The sequence below is a fragment of the Heterobasidion irregulare genome, assembly GCF_000320585.1.
Source record: "Heterobasidion irregulare TC 32-1 unplaced genomic scaffold scaffold_07, whole genome shotgun sequence".
Lineage (NCBI taxonomy): Eukaryota > Fungi > Basidiomycota > Agaricomycetes > Russulales > Bondarzewiaceae > Heterobasidion > Heterobasidion irregulare.
Window position 1 is genome coordinate 1574754 of NW_009258203.1, and position 18384 is coordinate 1593137.

General features: G+C 61.1%; 7 protein-coding genes across 7 annotated transcripts; 1 reads left to right on the forward strand and 6 right to left on the reverse strand.

Moving 5' to 3' along the window:
* Nucleotides 1-697: 697 nt before the first annotated feature.
* Nucleotides 698-2975, reverse strand: HETIRDRAFT_321982 (uncharacterized protein; the record flags this gene model as incomplete). Its single annotated transcript, XM_009550196.1, has 9 exons — nt 698-808; nt 863-1017; nt 1177-1604; nt 1673-1882; nt 1960-2362; nt 2416-2498; nt 2557-2692; nt 2747-2783; nt 2832-2975. The coding sequence occupies 9 exons, from the start codon at nt 2973-2975 to the stop codon at nt 698-700; spliced, it is 1707 nt and encodes a 568-aa protein (XP_009548491.1).
* A 1576-nt stretch (nt 2976-4551) lies between these two features.
* Nucleotides 4552-6642, reverse strand: HETIRDRAFT_171524 (uncharacterized protein; the record flags this gene model as incomplete). Its single annotated transcript, XM_009550197.1, has 1 exon — nt 4552-6642. The coding sequence occupies one exon, from the start codon at nt 6640-6642 to the stop codon at nt 4552-4554; it is 2091 nt and encodes a 696-aa protein (XP_009548492.1).
* A 393-nt stretch (nt 6643-7035) lies between these two features.
* HETIRDRAFT_452987 (uncharacterized protein) lies at nt 7036-8971 on the reverse strand (the record flags this gene model as incomplete). The annotated part of the gene is made up of 5 exons (XM_009550198.1): nt 7036-7480; nt 7548-7997; nt 8054-8151; nt 8208-8217; nt 8268-8971. The coding sequence occupies 5 exons, from the start codon at nt 8969-8971 to the stop codon at nt 7036-7038; spliced, it is 1707 nt and encodes a 568-aa protein (XP_009548493.1).
* Nucleotides 8972-9255: 284 nt separating this feature from the next.
* Nucleotides 9256-10056, reverse strand: HETIRDRAFT_410525 (uncharacterized protein). Its single transcript, XM_009550199.1, has one exon. It carries the CDS (start codon nt 10034-10036, stop codon nt 9641-9643), a length of 396 nt encoding a protein of 131 aa, XP_009548494.1. The 5' UTR covers nt 10037-10056; the 3' UTR covers nt 9256-9640.
* Nucleotides 10057-11616: 1560 nt separating this feature from the next.
* HETIRDRAFT_477569 (uncharacterized protein) lies at nt 11617-12420 on the reverse strand (the record flags this gene model as incomplete). Its single annotated transcript, XM_009550200.1, has 4 exons — nt 12235-12420; nt 12047-12147; nt 11918-11962; nt 11617-11838 (listed from the first exon to the last, which is right to left on the reverse strand). Exons 2-4 carry the CDS (start codon nt 12086-12088, stop codon nt 11617-11619), a joined length of 309 nt encoding a protein of 102 aa, XP_009548495.1. The 5' UTR covers nt 12089-12147; nt 12235-12420.
* HETIRDRAFT_419588 (uncharacterized protein) lies at nt 12179-14844 on the reverse strand (the record flags this gene model as incomplete). The annotated part of the gene is made up of 2 exons (XM_009550201.1): nt 12179-12949; nt 13369-14844. The coding sequence occupies 2 exons, from the start codon at nt 14842-14844 to the stop codon at nt 12179-12181; spliced, it is 2247 nt and encodes a 748-aa protein (XP_009548496.1).
* Nucleotides 14845-16464: 1620 nt separating this feature from the next.
* On the forward strand, nt 16465-18366 carry HETIRDRAFT_452989 (uncharacterized protein; the record flags this gene model as incomplete). The annotated part of the gene is made up of 6 exons (XM_009550202.1): nt 16465-16574; nt 16616-17173; nt 17254-17492; nt 17548-17864; nt 17937-18122; nt 18172-18366. The coding sequence occupies 6 exons, from the start codon at nt 16465-16467 to the stop codon at nt 18364-18366; spliced, it is 1605 nt and encodes a 534-aa protein (XP_009548497.1).
* Nucleotides 18367-18384: the final 18 nt, after the last annotated feature.

Below are 18384 nucleotides of genomic sequence, written 5' to 3' on the forward strand. Positions count from 1 at the left end.
TAGAAGGTGTACTTGTCATCAGATCATGTATCAATAGAGACGGAGCGTTTCGACAAGAATGGTATTGAAGCGCTCAAACAAAAATGGAGCGGAGTATTCAGGCTCGCTGCTGCTTCCAGATGTACCATGCACTTCGGACGCACCGCTAGACTGCATCTAGAGTCATGTCATAATTTATCCATTTTGAACGTGTTTTTGCCATGTCAGGACAGAATTCGACTAAAAAGGTCAGTATCAATGCGTGCTATTTCGAGAGACTTTGACGCTCAACTTCATGATCCACAAACTGATGCCCATATCTCCGCTCGGAGACCGATAACTTCGGCTCAAAACATACAAGACCACGAGCAAGGCCAAAATGCCGAGGAGCCGCCTTGAACCCCAAGGAGCAGGCAAAATCAGATGCCTCTGGCAGGCAAAAAAAGTCTGGAAGGACTATGCCAGGATATCTCTAAGTTTGTTTTTGATGATTGGAGCGCCGTGTGGACAGGGGGTCATTGCAGGCGGAGCATCATCGCGTCTTGTTGTAGCAACACACATTGGGATTGTAGAGCACCGTAGCCCAGCAGTAGGCGAAGAGATATCTGACATACAGCAAGCAGTGAAGCAACAGACAAATCATCGACTTTCAAGTGCGAGAAAACTCCACAAAACGCTCCGACCAAAGAGGAGCGTTGACATTAGCCTTTTTGACCAATCAGCAAGTGTCAGCGTTATGGACCATAGGACACACGTTCAGATACCAGCTCTCATCATTTGCAAAAACGGGAAGAGCGCTTGCAGGGCCATCGAATGGTGCACATAGACGCTTGTCCAAAGCCGTAAGTGATTTGTTTGCAGGGCAATGTAGAAGACTGCTTACATGAGGGAAGATTGTATGCGTTGACTTGCGTTTGAGTCTCGAGGTGAGGAGGACTTTTTTCAGATCTTGACTGGCTAGATACTTTTCAAATGCACTCGAATTATCATAGACGGCAGTGAACGAATGATGATAAGCAGAGATGATTCCAGCGTATTCTGAGAAATCGTTGGAATAAGCAATCAGCGGTGCAGCGAGAGATTTAGGTCACACCTTGCGCTTCTTTCAAAGATGCAATATTTGATGAGGTAGGAATCTGATGAATCGTGATCAACGACATTCGTAGGAGTAAAGTTGAACGTGACGTACTCTCCCACGGCTGCTAAGTATCTCGATCGACCGCTTGATATCATCATCTTGTTCAGCTTTGGCACCCTGTTGGTGCGCCGCCCAATTCATAGAATAACCAATCAATGATGCATGTTTATTCGCATCCGAGTTGAGTTGTGGTCCCCAATCAGACAGAACACGCGGTATGCCCATATATTCAATATCGATGATGTTGGAAACATCAATGCGGTCGAAACGTGTGGTCGCAGGCAAGCCATAATGAGACAGGGCGCCGGACCGCATGGCCTTCGAAAGTTCACCTGCGTCGGACTGGAACATTCTGAAGGAGATCCGAAAGCGACCCAACCGATCCGCAAATTCACGAAGTAGGTCCGATAGGTAAAAGTAGAGGCAGCCATAGAGGTCGGCACGTACAGCGCCGTGAGCTTTCCCCGCTTCAACGACAGCTAGAGGGCTGACAAGGCACAAGAGTTGCGATCAGCAAACGAAGCCCTGCGCAAATACGGACAACCAATGACTTACTCCCATGAGTTCAAGGGATTGGCCAAATCATTTTGCAACCACGTGCCCTCTGGTGAGAACAAAAAGCGGTTCGGTGTGTTGAAATGATCGTTGCGGGCACCGAATGGCAGAACGATCCCGAACCTGCGGAACTCAAGAAAGGCAAGACGATGAGAGGGCTCGAGTCTGGTATATTGACGATGATGTCTATCAATGCGAGAAGGTTCAAACCTACAAAAATGGAGTAAGTGTCAAACTGTAACTAAATCTCATGTCACTGTACCCAAACAAACCAGAACAAAACTCACCGAACACGATTTATTTCGTTCACGACGTCATCAAACCCATATGAAGCTCCATAGCTCGTTTGAATGAGCTCAACAATCTTAGGGCCAATAAGGCCAGTCATGCTTGAAGTCGAAGACAGTGGGCAAGAGATAGTCCCTCCTGAGCCCAACTGCTTTGTAAACCGCAAGATGGCCTCTTGCACAAGGACTTCATACTGTATTGGTATGAATGCTGAGTACCAGAAATGCAAAGCAACATCGACTGCGCTATGCCGATCCGCGTATGTGCCTAGAATCATTAGAAGCAAAACATTCCTCAGGACAATATGTGGATTGTAATCGTTGAGGACAACGGTGAGCTGTCCGGAATAATCGGATGGCAACCGATTTACAGTCAGTATGAGATTGCGTAGATCGCCGGAGGCTATACAGAAAATTGGAATGGGAACGACTTCAAGATTGAGATAGACGAATCACCAACAAATGCGAGCACAAGATCCTTTGCAATAATCTCGTTGTGCGTTAAGTTGACGATGTCCATAGCTGGCACATTGCCCCACCTATGTGCACGGAATTATCGCGGGGGATACAGATGAATTCAATGCATAAATAACCTACAAGGTCATGCCAAGCGCGATAGGTTTCAACCTAGATAGCCAATTCGAGGATTCTTGCCCGGATACAAAGGAAGGTTCGCGCATCTCCAGAACCCAGGCAGGCTTCCAGTCACTCGCACGGACCGGATCCTTGCAGTCTACCAAACAAGACAGATTAGACAATGAAGCGTGGCGCTAAGTAGACTATCTACCTTGTTTATGAGTTCTCCAATGGTTTCTTTGGCAATCCTATCGAAATGTTGAGTGCTCAACGTCCACAAAGAAAAGAGCATTTACTTTAGAGCAGTATGCCACAATGTTGCAATTGCTGCAAATCATCCTACCCTCGTTCGGGCAGCTCCATGCCTCTTCAGGGACTACATGAGCGCAGGGAGCCCTAGAGAGAGAGGCGTCAAATTCGCTTCCCGACACTACCTTCATGTAGTCGTCGAAATCGAGGCCGTGCTGCTTCAGCAACCTCATTAGTATGGCAGTATCCCCATCACGAAGCCCGGTCTGGCCAGCTGAATTGGAAACGTTGTTTCCCGCTAGGTGTACGATAGTCTCGCGCTGTCCAGGACCTTGCGGTGCACTGTTCACGAAGGTCGAGACGGCCTCCATTTTGGTGTCCTTCGTGGAAAGCTGGGAAAGCTGGGCGGAAAGCTCGTCGAGGTCAGGATGGGCCATGTTGTGAGGAGTGACGAGAGAAGAGCCATGGCGAACACTCTCATATATACACGACTTCGACAACAGTAAAGAGTTGAAGGGGGAAAGCAGGCTCCCAAATCCTATAAGTGGCCTCCGCAGCACGATCGAGTAGAAGACGTACAAACTCCAACTGCAGGCAGCCTCGGGTTGCTGCGCTCCTGCCTCGTGATGTCCATATGCCAGCAGACCTGCCATGTAAGCACTACCCATTCGGAGGATGTGCAGGATAGTGGGATCAGGGTGTGTCTATCACACATGCAAGTAGCCCAGGAGAGACGAGAGGAGGTAAAGTGCCCTCTTTAGCGCGCAGTGCGCAGGAAGTTGTGCATCAAGAAGCAGCTAATCTAGTAATCACAGAGCACAACCTGGTCAAGAGGGTTTACTTTCTCTTGACTCAAATTGATGAGATTCACGATGATGAACCAACTGGTGTGACAACTGCACTAGATGAATATTCGACCTGCGTCGAGCGCAGATCACTGCGGGCGATACCCTAAGATCAAGAACCCACATTCGGAAAGCGCAGCTACACATTCGAGGTACTCCTCAAGAGCTCTCGGATTGGCAGATGAGAGTGATATATGCGAAGAGGATACCAACCTCATCTAAGTAAATGCGCTGGAAACGGAGTCTCGCAGTTCGTCTCGTCACTGGGAGTGCTCTCAGACTAGCATTTGGCAGACATCCTGACGACGATGGCAGAGTTCGAGAAGCATTGGGAGAATCAAGATGAAAGAGAGTAAAAATGGTCAAGAAGGGTGAAATAGGGAGATGTGAATGGTGAAACGAGACAATAATTGTCAACTCTGCATGAAATTGATGAGGTTCGATACCGTTTATACGATACGAACAGAAGACACGTACAAGCAGCATATTCCGACTTGTTATCCAAAGACCCACACTCCAGATGTAGTGTTACGAAGCTCGATCGATCTCGGCCACTCACCTTCGCCTCTACTAGCCTCCACCCTCCACAACGCGCGCACTACCGACAGCTGGTCTAAACAACCTTTAGATGCTCCTCAGGGCCGGTCGACAGCTCCTGACGATCCACACGAACAAACCAGCCTGGCAACCTAGACCTGTTGGAAGCCCATGAGCACCACTACGCTCGCAGAAGGGGACGGAAGGAAGGAAAACGAAAGCGCAACGCGTGAGAGCTTTGCGGCTTCTACCGCGGTGCCGGCCATAGTGCAAGTGACTTACTCCGCTCACGCTTACGCTTGAATTTACATAACAAAACTCGCTGAGCGGCACTGCTTGCATTATCGCATATATTCGTAGTTTGAAAACTATCTAAAAATTGCCGTCATACCACGAGCACCCGCATCCTCCCCGATTTCCCCTCCACCATGCCAGTGTATGTTTTCTCTCTCTTCAGCTCGTTCTCACTCATGTCCACCAACATCAGCCGTTTCCTAAACTCGCATATGAGCCTATCGCTATCGCCGACCGTAACCTCTGCATCGGGTGCCCTCGTAAAAACCGCCACGCAAGGAGTCAATTCCGACCGTCTCGGCGGGGCCATCAACAATAGGGTGTTGCACGAGTAGGTCGCGGTGTCGTCCTGAGGCAGGTCCGTGAGCTTATAAACGCGCTGCTCGGCATCGAGACGGCGGTCTCGAACAAACCACTGCACGCCGCCACCAAAGGTAGCATCTGCGAAATAAACCGCTGAATATTCCGCTCTCAACCCGCTGGACGTGCACTCGGCTTCGCACGAGTCTCTGCCGATGGCCATGGACGGGCTGCGACCGCTCATCAGAGTCCGCGGTGCCCATCGGAACCCGGGCTCGTCCAGCTTGGGGCCGAGCATGAAGATGATGTTCCGTGGCAGCCTCCGGACTCTGAGCAGCAAGGTCTTCATTCGCTGCGCGGGAGGAAGGCTGACTAGCTCGAAGGCATCAATGTCCAGCAAGCCGGATATGGCCAGCGTTTCGTCTTCTCCCTTGCTCGTGTTCCGCCAGCGCACGGCGCGCGCGACGTCCCCGAGCCCGAACTCGGCAGGCCCCGCCGCGGAGGGGTGTTTTTTGTATTTCGTCAGGCGGAAGATCTCGCTGGCGAGGGAGGTCAACAGCACGTCGAGCAGGTCGTCTCCCACAGGGATCAACTCCTCGATCGCAGCCAGGCCATCCGAGAACTCGAATACGAGCTTGTGGGCCAGCAATCCTTCCTGAAGGGTCCACAGCCGCTGCATCCACCCGGAGGACAGCACTCGAAGTAGCCTCTCCTCCAAGGGCGCAGAAACAGAGCAACACCGAATGCCCGCGTCGATAACGAGCACCGCTTGCGCCTGACGATACGTCTGGGCCATCAATCCGATCGCGCGCTTTCGCATATTCCTCCTTTCCGGGATGCACAGCGCATCCATCCAAAACGCGCCGCTGGGGACCAACTGGCGAACGATCGCCGCCAGACGATTGATCTGACAAGCCGGCAGTCCGTCTTCGGTCGTGCTGCCAAGCCCATCCGACCAAACATGAGATATCGCGACGTATGGAGTGTCGAAGGCATCGCTTGAGCACAGCTCGCCGTCCAGCGTCTCACAAACAATTGGTATTCTCTGATTCTCCAACAGATTGACCACTTGTGCCAACGGTGGCTTCAAACGTGGACACCTGCACGTCGGCGTAGCGTGTTTGTTGCGATACGTGGTGGGGTCGATCCTATGAATGGTGCATGCTCTCTGTGTGCACTTGTCGTGTCCGTTGGCAGAGTCCCGAATGTACGGTTGTTGCGTGCTAGCGTAGCCCAGCATGCAGACGCTGTCAGAAAGCACCGTGACAATGAACGGACACCACCCTCTGGCCACCATCTCTCGCCGCACCAAGTTGTACAAATCCACCATGAAGGTCCATGAGTGCCCCGGACTCACAGACGAAGACGGAAAGATGCGCCGCGAAGACGTCACGGCCTCTGCGATGGACGCTATGACGTGAAATATGGCGGTGATGTCTTCCGCGGGCAACCCGCTCCTAAAAAACGCGCTGTACGCAGGATGCATGACCTCGAGATGGAGGAGGCCGTAAGCATGCTTCAGCGCCGTGTCCACGCGGCTCGCCCACTCACGACATCGGTCGCCATCTCCCAGCTGGCGGATGCGGTGCCGCCAGTCTCGAAGCAGGGGAGGCAGGTTCGCGCACGTCATCACGACCTTGCCATCGCCGTTCATACGTAGCAGTGTACTCTCCGCGATCGACACCTCCAATACCGCTTCCAGCAGCCCGAACGTAAAGAAGGATTGCGACAGGGCAGCGTTCTCCATCACGCTCAATGTAGCCCTGCGACGGATCTTTGTATACTCGTTGTAAGGCGTGAGTGGATGACCATCGTGATCTCCGCCAAGCCAGATGGCATCCTTGAAGATAAAAGTCTCTCTTGCGGGAGCCAGAGGGAGCATCCGGATGTATACTTCTCGTTGTCACGCTATGTGCACGGTCCTGGACTGATCAGAGCCGGTGAACGGCGGCGCTCACCTCGGCCGACGAAGCAAAGGTAAGGCCCTGTTGTGATGAAAGGAAACGTGTTCTGTGCAAGTTTGATGGACACGTGAAGTCGTACCTAGTAAGGTAGCAGCAGCATTGACGCCTGCCCTCGCCCGCCACACCACGGGCCGAAACCGTTCAATTTATGTATACAATGGAATACACCTTTGATATCCCAGCCGTAGCATACAGCAAAACCAGACACTTGTACATGCTGCATCAGCAGAATCCGCGCGTTAGCCAGTATACAAAACAAGAATAAAACGGACGCACAACAAACAAACGCGATAAGTGATCCCCCAGACGCTCTACCCAAAGATCCACGCCCCGGACGCGACGCTCCCAAACGCGATCTCTCCTCCGCTCACCCCGGCCCCCGCCTCGAACAGCGTCTCCACCTTCCCAGCGTCCACTCCGGACCCCAGCACCTCGCGCACGCCCGCGCTCCGTCCCGCATACTCTAAATTCGCCGCCAGCACCAGCCGCCGGGCCCCGACCGCCCACACGCCCAGGTCGACGCGGTCCTCCGTAACCACGTGCTGAAAATTCGAGTCCACCCCCGACGAAGCAGACATCGGAGGTGGGAACATGAACGGCGTCATGCGCGGCAGCGCGAGCGCGAGCAGCGACGCCGCGGCCCGGATGTCGTCCGTTGTCGGGTCGTTCCAGGACACGATGCCGCGCGCGCCGGCGTTGACACCGACGATAGCCTCCACGAGCCACTCCGCGCCCGTCGGGATGCGCTTCCAGTACCTTTACGCGCGCAAACGATCAACAAAACACAAGCACCACGACGACGACGACGCGCGCGCGCACTCACTGCCCGTTCCCAAACGCCTGCGGGACTGTCCACACGCGCTTCGTGCGCTCCCACCCCTCGACCTCGAACCGCGCCCTGAACTCCACGACGCGCTCCCGGATGTCCTCAAAGCGGCCCGCACAGTTGTCGCACCCGCAGTCGCCGCGCACGCGCGTGCACGGCGTGTCCCACTCGCTGCTCCACGTCACGTTGTTCCCGATCTCGTACACGTCTTGCAGGAGCACGTCCGCGCCCGGCGCGTACCCCGCGAAGCCGAAGTCCTGGCAGTTGAGCACGAGCGACGTCGGGCGGTACGGGTCGCGCGCGCGGATAAGCGCGTACGAGTCCGTGGACGCGTTGTACGGGTCCGAGGTGCCGTCGGGCTCGTCCGCGGTGTAGTACAGCAGGAGGTTGGAGCGCGGCTGGACGTGTGCGACTTGGGTGGCGACGGAGGAGAGGTTCGTGTATGTCCTCGAGAGACGTTCAGGACGCCGCGGCTGTAGATAGAGATCGCAGAGGGGACTCACCATCGCATGTCGTACATCAGGTACAGCCCGAGCTCTTCCATCCTCTTTGCGACGAGATCAAACGCGGTCATGTTGTCATACGGCGGCACGGGATGGACCTACCGCGCACACTCGTCAACATCGTGCCTAGGAAAAATCTCAAAGAACATCGCACCAGATTGAACCTACGGCGAGCCCGTCAGCACCCAACGAAGCCGAAACACGCCCGACGCACCCCAAGTCCCTGATCCCGTCCAGCAGCGTCAGATTCGAATCCAAATACCCCCCAAAGTTCGTATAGAACCCAATCGGAAACACGGGCTCGTACGCGGCCCCCGTCGCGCGCGCACCCACCGGCCGCGCCAGCAGCGCGCCCGTGCGCAGATCCCTCTTCGTGACCGCCCCCGCCTGGTCCGCGCGCGGCGCGGGGAGGTACACGAGCTCCGTGCGCGCGGTGAACGTCTCGCCCTCCGGCGTCGTCGCAACGCACGTGACCGCGTACGGCTCCGCGCGCGGCGCGAGCCCGAGCCCGGCGAGGTCGATCGGGAGCGCTGCGGTGCCGTTGAGCGGGACGCGGCCCCGCGCGGCGGGCTTGCCGTCGATGGCGAGCGACACAGCGAGGGCGTCCGTGGGGCCGGCGGTGCCTGGGGTGAGGGCCGCGGCGGTCGCTATGGGCTTAGCGTTGGCGATGGCGGCGTAGCGGACGGGGGCGTCGACGAGGATGGCGGGGGACGCGGCGGCGTCCTCGGGGAGGTAGGGGATGAGGGCGGGGGCGCAGCGGAGGGCGAGGAGGGGCGTGGGGGACGAGGCGGGGTATTTAAATTGGTTGCCGGGGGGCACGACGGTCTCGTTCGCCATGTAGACCTTGCCGCACCATGTCTGGCCGTGCGCGCTGGGCGAGAAACACAAAACGAGGAGGAGCGCACCTGCAGCGCGCATTATCATCGCTAGACCTATCTTGCTCGCACACACGCTCGACCGCCGTTCACGAACACTTATAAGTCACACTACGGAGAGAGAGAAGCATCGCGGTTCGCGTTCGCGAACTCATGTGGGCGCCATCCTGCAGTCAGATACAAATATCCGGAGAACAGTCGGAAGTCGAAGGAGGATCACATACGCTTCTGCCTCTGGGAGACTACATCATGTGCCCCCTCGCCTGCGATAGCGGTCGGCGGAAGAAGGCCAGCACATCCGCCGCGGACACCCGCGCTCAGTCTTTTGAGAAAAATGTTCTTCGAGATCATGTTGTTAGCGTCGTGCTATGCTACTGCTTACTACTACTAGGTAAATCGAGGGGGATGAGGGGGGCAACTAGGACAGCGATAGAGAGAGAGACAGAGGGAGAGACAGGCAGAGAAAGATTGAATGAAAGGAAGAGAGAAGGCCGGGACCGGACAGTGCACGAGCGATGGAGAGGAAGAAGGGACGGATACGAAACGTCGAAAACAGACGAACGGACGCGGTGTTGGCGAGGGACAAGGGGGGTCGGAGTCGGGTCGGGAGCGCGATGAGCAATGTCAAGAATGCATGCGATGCGATGGGTGGGGTGGTAAAGTAAAGAAAAAAAAGCGAACAATACAAAAGAAAGAACAAACAAGGCGGCATTTAATTCCCGTTGTGCGGCGACGCCGGCGGATTGTGCGCCACGAACGGGCCGTGCTGGTGCCCATGATGCCCGTGCCCATGCACCGGATGCACGACGTGGCCATGCCCGTGCGCATGTCCAGGCGCGTGCCCATTGTTGAAAAAGTGCGCATGGTTCGCGGCAACGGCGGCGGCGGCGGCAGCAGCGGCAGGGTGCCACTGAGGGTCCGCGGCAGGCGTGCCCCACATCATGTTCCCCATAGGCTGCGGGCGCTGCCCGCCGACGCCGACGTTCGCCCTCATCCCAACGTTGACGCCGATCCCGAACCCAGGCCCAGGACTCGGTCCGGGTCCAGGATGCCCAGGCGGGCCCGGTGGACCCGGCGGCCCGGAGGGCGCGCCCCACGGCGGGCGCATGCCCTCCCCCACCGCGCTGCGCGGGCTCGAGTAGGCTGCCGGCCACAGCGCACCCGGCGCTGCGCCCTGCACGCGCGTGGGGGCGCGCTCCGATACGAACTCGTCATCGTCCGCCGCGAGCGCCGACGAGCCGAGCACGACGCCCTTGGGGCTCGGCGAGCGGCGCACGGGCGACGCGTGGCCAGACCCGCTCGCCGTCCGCGTGGCCGTGCCCGGTGCGCTCGAGCTCGCGGAGCCTGGGCCCGAACCGGAGGGGACGCCCTCGCCGACGGTGCCGGGGCGCGCGATGGGCGCGACGGGGCGGGTGATGGGGCCTATGGGCCCGACGTCGTTGACGGACGCGCGGCGGCCGGAGCCCGGCGCGAGGTTCGTCGCGGGCGGGGGCGAGCCGATGAGCGAGCCCTGCGGGCCCTTTGGCGGTGGGCCAATCGGGGTGGGCGGGCCGAGCTGGCGATTGAACGACGGCTGGTCGCGCGGGAAGGTCAGGTCAAAGGGGCGGCCTGGGATGTAGGAGGGAGGGAGCAGGGACGGCGTGAGAGGAGGTGGGGGCGGCGGGCCTTGAGCGACGGACGGGCTAGGACCGGGGCCAAAGTTGCCAAACGGCGTCTGCGGCGGGAAGCCGCGAGGGGTCATCGAGGAGCCAGAGAGGTTGGGTCCACCGGGAGAGTACATGGGCGGTGCGAGGGCCGCCAAGTGCGGCATCTGGGGCGTCAAGGGCGGGAGCTGAGGCGTGATGGAGGGAAGAGGCGGGCGAGGGAGCAGTGGCTGCTGCTGTTGCGGCTGCTGCTGCTGCTGTTGCGGTGTAAGCGGAATGGGAGTCGCAGACGTGAGCACGGGCGTCGGCACTGGCTTGTTGAGGATCTTCTTGGGGGCGGCATGGTTCGGCGAGCGTTGGGTGGACCCAGAGGCAGTCGCATTGCGAGGCGACGTCGGCGAGCGCAGGTGGTTCTTCGCAGCGGCTGCACGCTGTTGCTGTTGCTGCTGTTGCTGCTGTAGTTGTTGTTGCTGCTGCTGCTGCTGCTGCTGTTGCTGCTGCTGCTGCAACTCGCGCGCCACCCGCTCCTTCGCCTCCTTCGCCTCCCGCTCCTCCTTCTCCTTCGCCGCCCTCCTTTCCCTCTCCCGCTCCTCCTTCTCCACCTGCTCCTTCTTCGCCGCAGCAGCGGCAGCCCTCTCCACCGCCGCGCGCTGCTCCCGCTCCTCCTTCACCCGACGCTCCCGCTCCTCCTTCTCGCGGCGCTCCGCCTTGACCCGCTCCTCGCGCTCCTTGCGCTTGCGCTCCCGCTCCGCCTCGCGCTCCTTCTCGTCCGCGAGCCGCTTCCGCCGCTCCTCCTCCTTGCGCTGCTTCTCCTCCTCCGCCGCCCGCCGCGCAGCCTCGCGCTTCACCCGCTCCTCGTCGCGCTTCTTGCGCTGCACCTCCTCCTGCTTGGCCTGCTTGGCCTTGAGCGCCGCGTCCTCGGCCGCCTTTTCCGCCGCGCGCTGCGCGCGCTCCTCCTCCTTTGCGAGCTTTTGTTGCCTGGCGCGCCCCGAGGGTCGGGTCAGCCCGAGTCCCGAATCGAATCGCGTCCAGTCGAGGAGGGGACTCACCGCTTCTTGTCCTTTTTCTTTTGGTTCTCCTTGGCCTTGCGCGCCTCGCGCTCCTTGTTCGCCTTGGCCTCGTCCTCGATCTCGCGGAGCAGCTGCAGCTGGCGCTCCTGCGCGACCTTCTCGAGGTACGCCTGCAGCACGCGCTGCTCGAACATGCGCGCCGCGAAGATGGAGAACATCTTCTTGCCCTCCTCCATCTTCTGCTCCTCCGTCAGCACCTGTGCGCGCGCGAGAGCAAACACGACACGATCAGCGCGTGCACGCTTGACAAGAGAACAAGCCACGCTCAACACGCACCTCCTCTTCTTCCTCCTCGTCCTCCTCGTCCTCGTCCTCTTCGTCCTCCTCGTCCTCCTCTCCCTCCGCATCCCCCTCGCCCTCCTCCTCCTCCTCGTCGCTCTCGTCCTCCATATCCTGCGTCGCCTCCTCCTCGCGCTGCATCCGGCGCTCCGCAAGCTGCTCCATCATCTCCAAAAACTTCTGCCCGTCGTTCTTCAGCAAATCGTCCGCGACCGTCAAAATGTTCCCTGCCGCCCAGCCCAGCCCAACCCAATCCAGTCAGCCGCGCCCCACGCGCACAGCACACACACACACACACAAGCGCGCGCACTCACCGGTCACCGCGAGGCTGTTCCCAAAATTAAACAGCCCCCCCTGCCCGTTTGCCTTCCCGTTCGGCGCGCCTCCGCCCGCAGCCGCCGCAGCCGCCGTCGCGGCGCCCCTGCGCCCGCGCGCATTGGCAGCCGCAGACCGGCGCGCGGCGCCCTTGGCAGCGACCGGCGCGTCTTCGTCCTCCTCGCCGCCCGCCTCGTCCTCCTCGTCCTCCTCGTCCTCCTCTTCCTCTTCCTCCTCCTCTTCGTCCTCGTAATCGTCCTCCTCCTCGTACTCCTCCTCGTCCCCGTCCTCCTCGTCAAACTCGCTCTCGTCCGGCTGCGCGTGCGCGTGCGGATGCGGGTGCACGTGCTGCGGGTGCTGTTTGGCGGCGGCGACGGCGGCGGGATTGGCGTTCGCCGCGGCGGGGTGCGCGGGAGGGTGCGGGTGCGGCGGCGGCTGTGGGTGCTGTGGGTGCTGCTGGTGCTGAGCGGCCTTGGCGTGGGCGGTCGTGCGACCATTAGTCATCACGGCGTGGGCGTGGGCGTGCTTGGAGCGGGCGGTGTTGGGGGGACGGGGGTGGCCGACGACGGCGCCGTTCTTGTCGAGCTCGACGCTGCCGGGGAAGGGGCCGGGGCCGGGCGGGGGCGGGAGGGTGCCGCCGGAGGACACGTAGCGCTGCTGGTAGTTCGCGTACTGTTCTAGCTCCTCGTAATAAGCATCGTACAGTACCTCGAGCTCTTCTTCTATCGCGTTGCTGTTGTGTGGGCGCGCGCGCGGGGGGCGGGGGCAGGGACGGGGGCGGAGGGGCGGAAGGCGTGAGCAGGGAAAATTTTCACGAAGAGGAGAAAGAGAGAAAGGATGGAGGGAAAGAGGACGGACCGCTTCCTGCCGCAGACGGCGCAGCTGCAGCTGTGTTTCTGCTGCTCCTTCATCTTTTTGAGGACGGCCTCCTTCTCGACCTTGACGAGGTTGCGGCGCTCCTGCTCGCCGAGGCCGAGCCAGAACTGCTTGATGCGCTCGCGGTCCTCGGTGGTGCTGGTGGACCATATCTTGCTGTTCTTCTGTGGCGGGGGCTGTGTGCGGTGTGCGGAGGCGTTGGAGGAGGGGGGCGATGGATGGTGATGGGGGTGATGGTGGGGGTAGGGGTGTGGGACGGGAGCTTTTGAGGCCGCGCGCGCGGTGGTGGGGGTGGTCGCTGTTGTGGGCGTCGTGCGCGGGGGGTGTGCTGGCTGGGGCTGCTGGGCGTAGTTCATGGGCTGCTTGCCTGCTGCGCGGGACGAGGGCGGGTTGAGGGCGGGGTTGACGACGCGCGCGGCCGACATCACGCTGGCCATCTCTCCCGGAACCGGAACCATCCCCGCCACCGTCGCCCCGCCCACCCCCGTGCGAACTACCGGCCCGGACCCCGCCCCGTCCTTCCCCTTTCGTTCGTTCCGTCCCGGCCCCGTCCGCTCCTCCTCCGACCCCGCCGCTGCCGCCGCCGCCATCGCCGCCTGCGATGCCGCCGTCTCCGCCGCCACCGCCCGCCGCACCGCAGCCAGCCCGTCCGCGTCCCGCACGTTCTCGTCCACCTCGTCCTCGCTGTCGTACTCGTCCCCCTCGCCCTCGCCCTCACCCTCGCCCTCACCGTCCTCGTCCACCAGCACAACGTCATCCGGCAATGGCAGCGGGCTCCGCGGCGGCTGCCCGGGTCCGTCCAGCCGCCCGTTCGCGTCCTGCTCCATCGCCAGGTGGAACGCCGCGTCCGAGAAGATCGACGGGTCCACAGGCAGCTGCAGCTGGCCCGTCCACCCCGCCGGCGCCCCCGTCACCCCGACCCCGACCTCCACCCCTACCCCAACCCCGACACCTACACCGACCCCGACCCCGACACCAACGCCGACCAGCCCCCCGTCCCGTCCGTGGCCGTGGCCGTGTCCGTGTCCGTGCGTCTTGGCGTCCCCCACCATTTGCTGCGCGATCGCATACATAGCCTGCGCCTTTGCCCGCTCGTTACCACCTGAACCCGTCTGAGAGTAAGTGGTCCGTACAAAGTTGCGTATGTGCGCCGGCAGCGACGCCCAGTACTCGTCGTCCGCCGCGAGCCCCCCCGCGGGGTCCGCGTCCATCCGCCGGTAGAGCTCGTTCGCCGTCGCCAGCAGCTCCGCCTGCGCGGCGGCCGTCGCGCTCTGCCGCGTCACCGCTGCCGTTGCGTCCACCTCGCCGGGGCCATGATCGTGGCCGTGGTCGTGGTCGTGGTCGTGCGCGTGCGCGTGGTCGTGGTCGTGGCCATGGTCGTGGCCGTCGTGGCCGTGGCCGTGTGCGTGACCGCGGGCATAGGCATAGCGGGGGTCGAGCGCGTCGGGATCGAGCGCGCCCGCGCCCTCGTCTTCCTCGTGCTCGCGGTCGGGCGGCGACGAAGACGGGGGCGGAGCGAGGGCGTCGTCGTCCGGGTGGGCCTTGCCCTTGCCCTTGCGCTTTTTCTTCTTCTTGCCGTTCACGCCCTCGGCGTGCGGCACCGCGGGGGGCGGCGGCATCGGCATCGGCATCGGCATCGGCATCAGCGCGGGCATGACGGGCGAGTGGGTGGAGCGGGCGGCGGTGGAGGCGGGCGGACGGGCGGGCGGCTTTTGGGCTTTGGGCGCTGCCATGAGCTTCGGGGAGAGAAAAGAGAAAGAGGGGAGAGGGGAGAGAGAAGAGGAGGGAGGAGAGGAGAGGAGGCGGTGGCTGGCTGGCTGGCACGGGAGTGTAGCGTTGTTGGCTGTTGTTGCTGTTGAGGCTGCGATTCAAAGGCCGCCGAAGGATGTGTGACTGGGAGACGGGCTGTGCGTGCTCGAGGACAGGCTGGAGGACGAGGGAGCAGGCGTGCGCGGCGGGGCGGCCTGGCAGGGCGCGCGCGATCAAATAAAGGCGGGCAAAGATCTGCGCATCAGCCAACGTCCGCGTGCAGGACGGGGAGGGCGCAGGGCGAGGGGGGGGTGCGAGGATACGCACCTTGTAGTGGTTGAAGCTTTGAGACGAGCAAGTGCAGAATGGCTCGTCGGGATCGTGCAGGGCAGCGACGAGGAAGGGCCTGAGCAACGGATAAATGCAGGCTCGTAACTTACTCGCGGCCGCGGTCGGCGCTCTCACCGCTCAAAATTCAAGCCAGCCCGCCTGCTCCCCGATCGGGTAGTTTGCTCCCACGCCCCTCCCCACCCCGAGGCCGAGCGCTCTCCCTCTGCCACATATGTATATGTATCAACGCGCACGCCCTCGACCCCGGAGCTCTGCGCACACTAGCGGTGGCCCCGCCCCCCGCCCGTCGTCCCCACCGAGCCGCCGCCTCTCGGCCAACCCCCCGCCGGCGCATCCCCACGCCGCCGGGGCCTTTTTGTTTCGCTGACTCGTCTCCCCCAGCCCCACGAACCCCCCGCTTCCACGTCGTCCCAGCATGTATATACGCCCTGAAACGTCACTCCTCTCCCTTGTTGCTCGATGGCCGTCCGTCGCCTGTTTCATCCTCCAAGCCGTCCTGGCCTGTCCTGGCCCGTTCTCATATGCACGCACGCGCCCTGATCTGCGTCGTGGTGACGTGCGGCGTGCCCAGCTCCCTAGCCACCCCGCCCTTCTGCTCGGCTCCCTCGGCCTTGCCTCTTATTGTCTCCAGATCGACGAACCCTCCTGCGGCACGTCTAAGAATAGCCGCCCCCTTCCGGCCTGCGCCGGCATACGGCCGTGCACGTTGCAGCACCGCGCTGCGATCTTTGGGGCTGTTCTCGTCTACACAAAAGTCTCGGTTGTCTATTCTCTCTTTTTTGCTCGAGGGTCGGGGGACCGCCTCGCTCAACACCTTCCCTCTGGGGTATAGCCATCGCCGTGCGCCTGCGTCGTCTGGTCCCGCCGAACCTTGTCTGGCCGCTCGCGTACTCCACGTGACACTGGCGGCTTGAGCAGGACAGGCCGGTCGGCCATTCTCAACATTTCGGACGGGTCGTTCTCCCACCATCAAAAGCCTACATGGCGACGCTCCTTCCAAGCTTCAGAGGGTCGTCGCGATGAAGTTATTCAGGTATAGCACCGTATCGTTGTCCGCCACAGGCCGCCACAAAGCAGTGTCAGCACGGCTATGCCACCGCGCCTGTCCTTTATATATCTTGTTCGTCTATGGTATGCCACTGCAGCTATGCTCAAATCACCTCACTTGGGTCGGCGGCCTCGCCAGTTTTCATTCACAACTCGCTCTTCCAGGTTGCTAGACAGCTTGACTTGTGGCCTTCGAGGCTCGAACGATGCCTATGAAGAGTGAGTCTATGCTCGAGCTCGAGCTCAACAGTTCGACTCACGCATCTCCCGTGACATCCGCCGAATTTGACACTTACAAAGAACCCTCTCGAACCACGTGCGATGAGCACACTATCCACGAACGCCTACTCATCGAAGCCACGCGGCGCAGGGAGCTGTCTCCCGTCTCCCGTCTCCCGTCTCCCGTCTCCCATCAGAGACTCTGGCGCATATATCCTCTTTGCTCGCGACAGTACAAATTCCGCATTGTTATAAAGATGATCCGGAACGACCACGGCTTGGGCGGATCTTGGTCACTCATGTCTGCCGTCGCTGGAGACAGGCCGCGCTGCAAGATCCGACGCTCTGGGCAAGAATATCCTTCGAAATTCGTGACGCATGGACATACACAATGATCGATCGATCGAGGGACGTCCCCCTTGTCGTCTCGAACCAAGTTGAACGATACCGATGGCATGACAGGATTATCATGCCGGGGCTCCTCGGTCCCGGTTTGCTTCGCAAGACGAGCGTGCTCCGCCTCAGCCTCGACGCGAGGAAATCGTCCTCTCTCGAGTTTCTCGCGTACCCTGCGTGCCGTCTGGAGACTCTCGATCTGTTTTCGATCTTTGGCGTCATGCACCTGCCGGCCGACCCGTTTGCGCACGATGCTCCATTTTTACGCTCAGTCGCCTTGGACGGATTCGACAGTTCACAGTCCCCTGGTCGTCGACGACCTTGTGTGATCTGACGAGCTTGTCGGTCAAGCCCCTCGTAATCTCCTCCCCCCCCTCCAGCACGGGCGACTCGCCGTCAAAAGACGATTTCTTCAATGGGCTAGCGGACATGCATCGGCTAGAGTCCATCGCCTTGCCTTTTACGAACAAGGCCCCCCTCTCCAGTCAGACGATATATCCGCCCATCGAGCTTTCGCCTCTGTTGCGTCTGTCGCTCGAAGGACCGCTCTCGAGCTGCTTTGCCCTCGTCGACAGACTCCGCTTCTCAGTACTGACGGAGCTGGCCATCCTGGGCCATGGTTTCACCTTGGTGCGCATCGCCGGCTCGCTCTTGCCCCTGATCGCGAGACACAGCGATCCGGAGGCGGGCGCCGCGCGCGGATGGCGAAGCGGACCGCGCGGACGGCCATCTCGCGCTCAAGGGCCGGCGATCCCACAGCTCGACGGACCTCGCCGGCGTCGTCCCCCGCTCGGCGCCGTCCATCGAGCCGCGCGTGGACCTTTCCCCCGAGGAGCAGCACCGCGTCCTGCACGTCCTCGCTGACCTCTGTCGGCTGCCCTACCTCGACCGCCTCCAGACGCTCGCCGTCACCATGGACAGGCGCAGCTCCGCGCTCCTGCCTACCCGGCCCGCCCTCCTCTCCAGCGCCGCCCGCACCACCCTGCAGCACGTCTCCTTCTCAAGCGCCGCCGCCGCGGGCCTGCTGTGCGCCGCGCTGGACCCTCCGCCCTCATCGTCTTAGTCAATGACGACGACGGGCCCGCACCCACGACGCGGCCAACAGCGCCCGCAGCACGCCGCCGCCCCCTTCCCGCGCGTGCGCTCCGTCGGCCTGCGCGAGGCAGACTTCCAGGCGAGCGTCCCCCCCCCCCCCTCCCGGGCCGCGCTGCACTCCATGCTCGTGAACCGCGCGGACGCCGGCGCCCCGGTCGCCCAACCCCAACCACACCTCGTTGTCTTCCGTGATAAAGCTGAAGCTCGGGCCGTACCACGACGCGTCGTCTGCCGAGCTCGCGCTCCGGCTCGCGCGCGAGGTGCGCCCGACCGCGACGTTCGACGCGTCCGAGAGGAGCGGGTGCCTCCGCATGGGCGAGTGCAATCATGATGGCGGCTGGTGGGATAGGCGCGCCCGAGCGCGGAGCTTTCCAGGGAAGACGAGGTTTCAGATGTGATGTTGCTGCCAAGGGCTA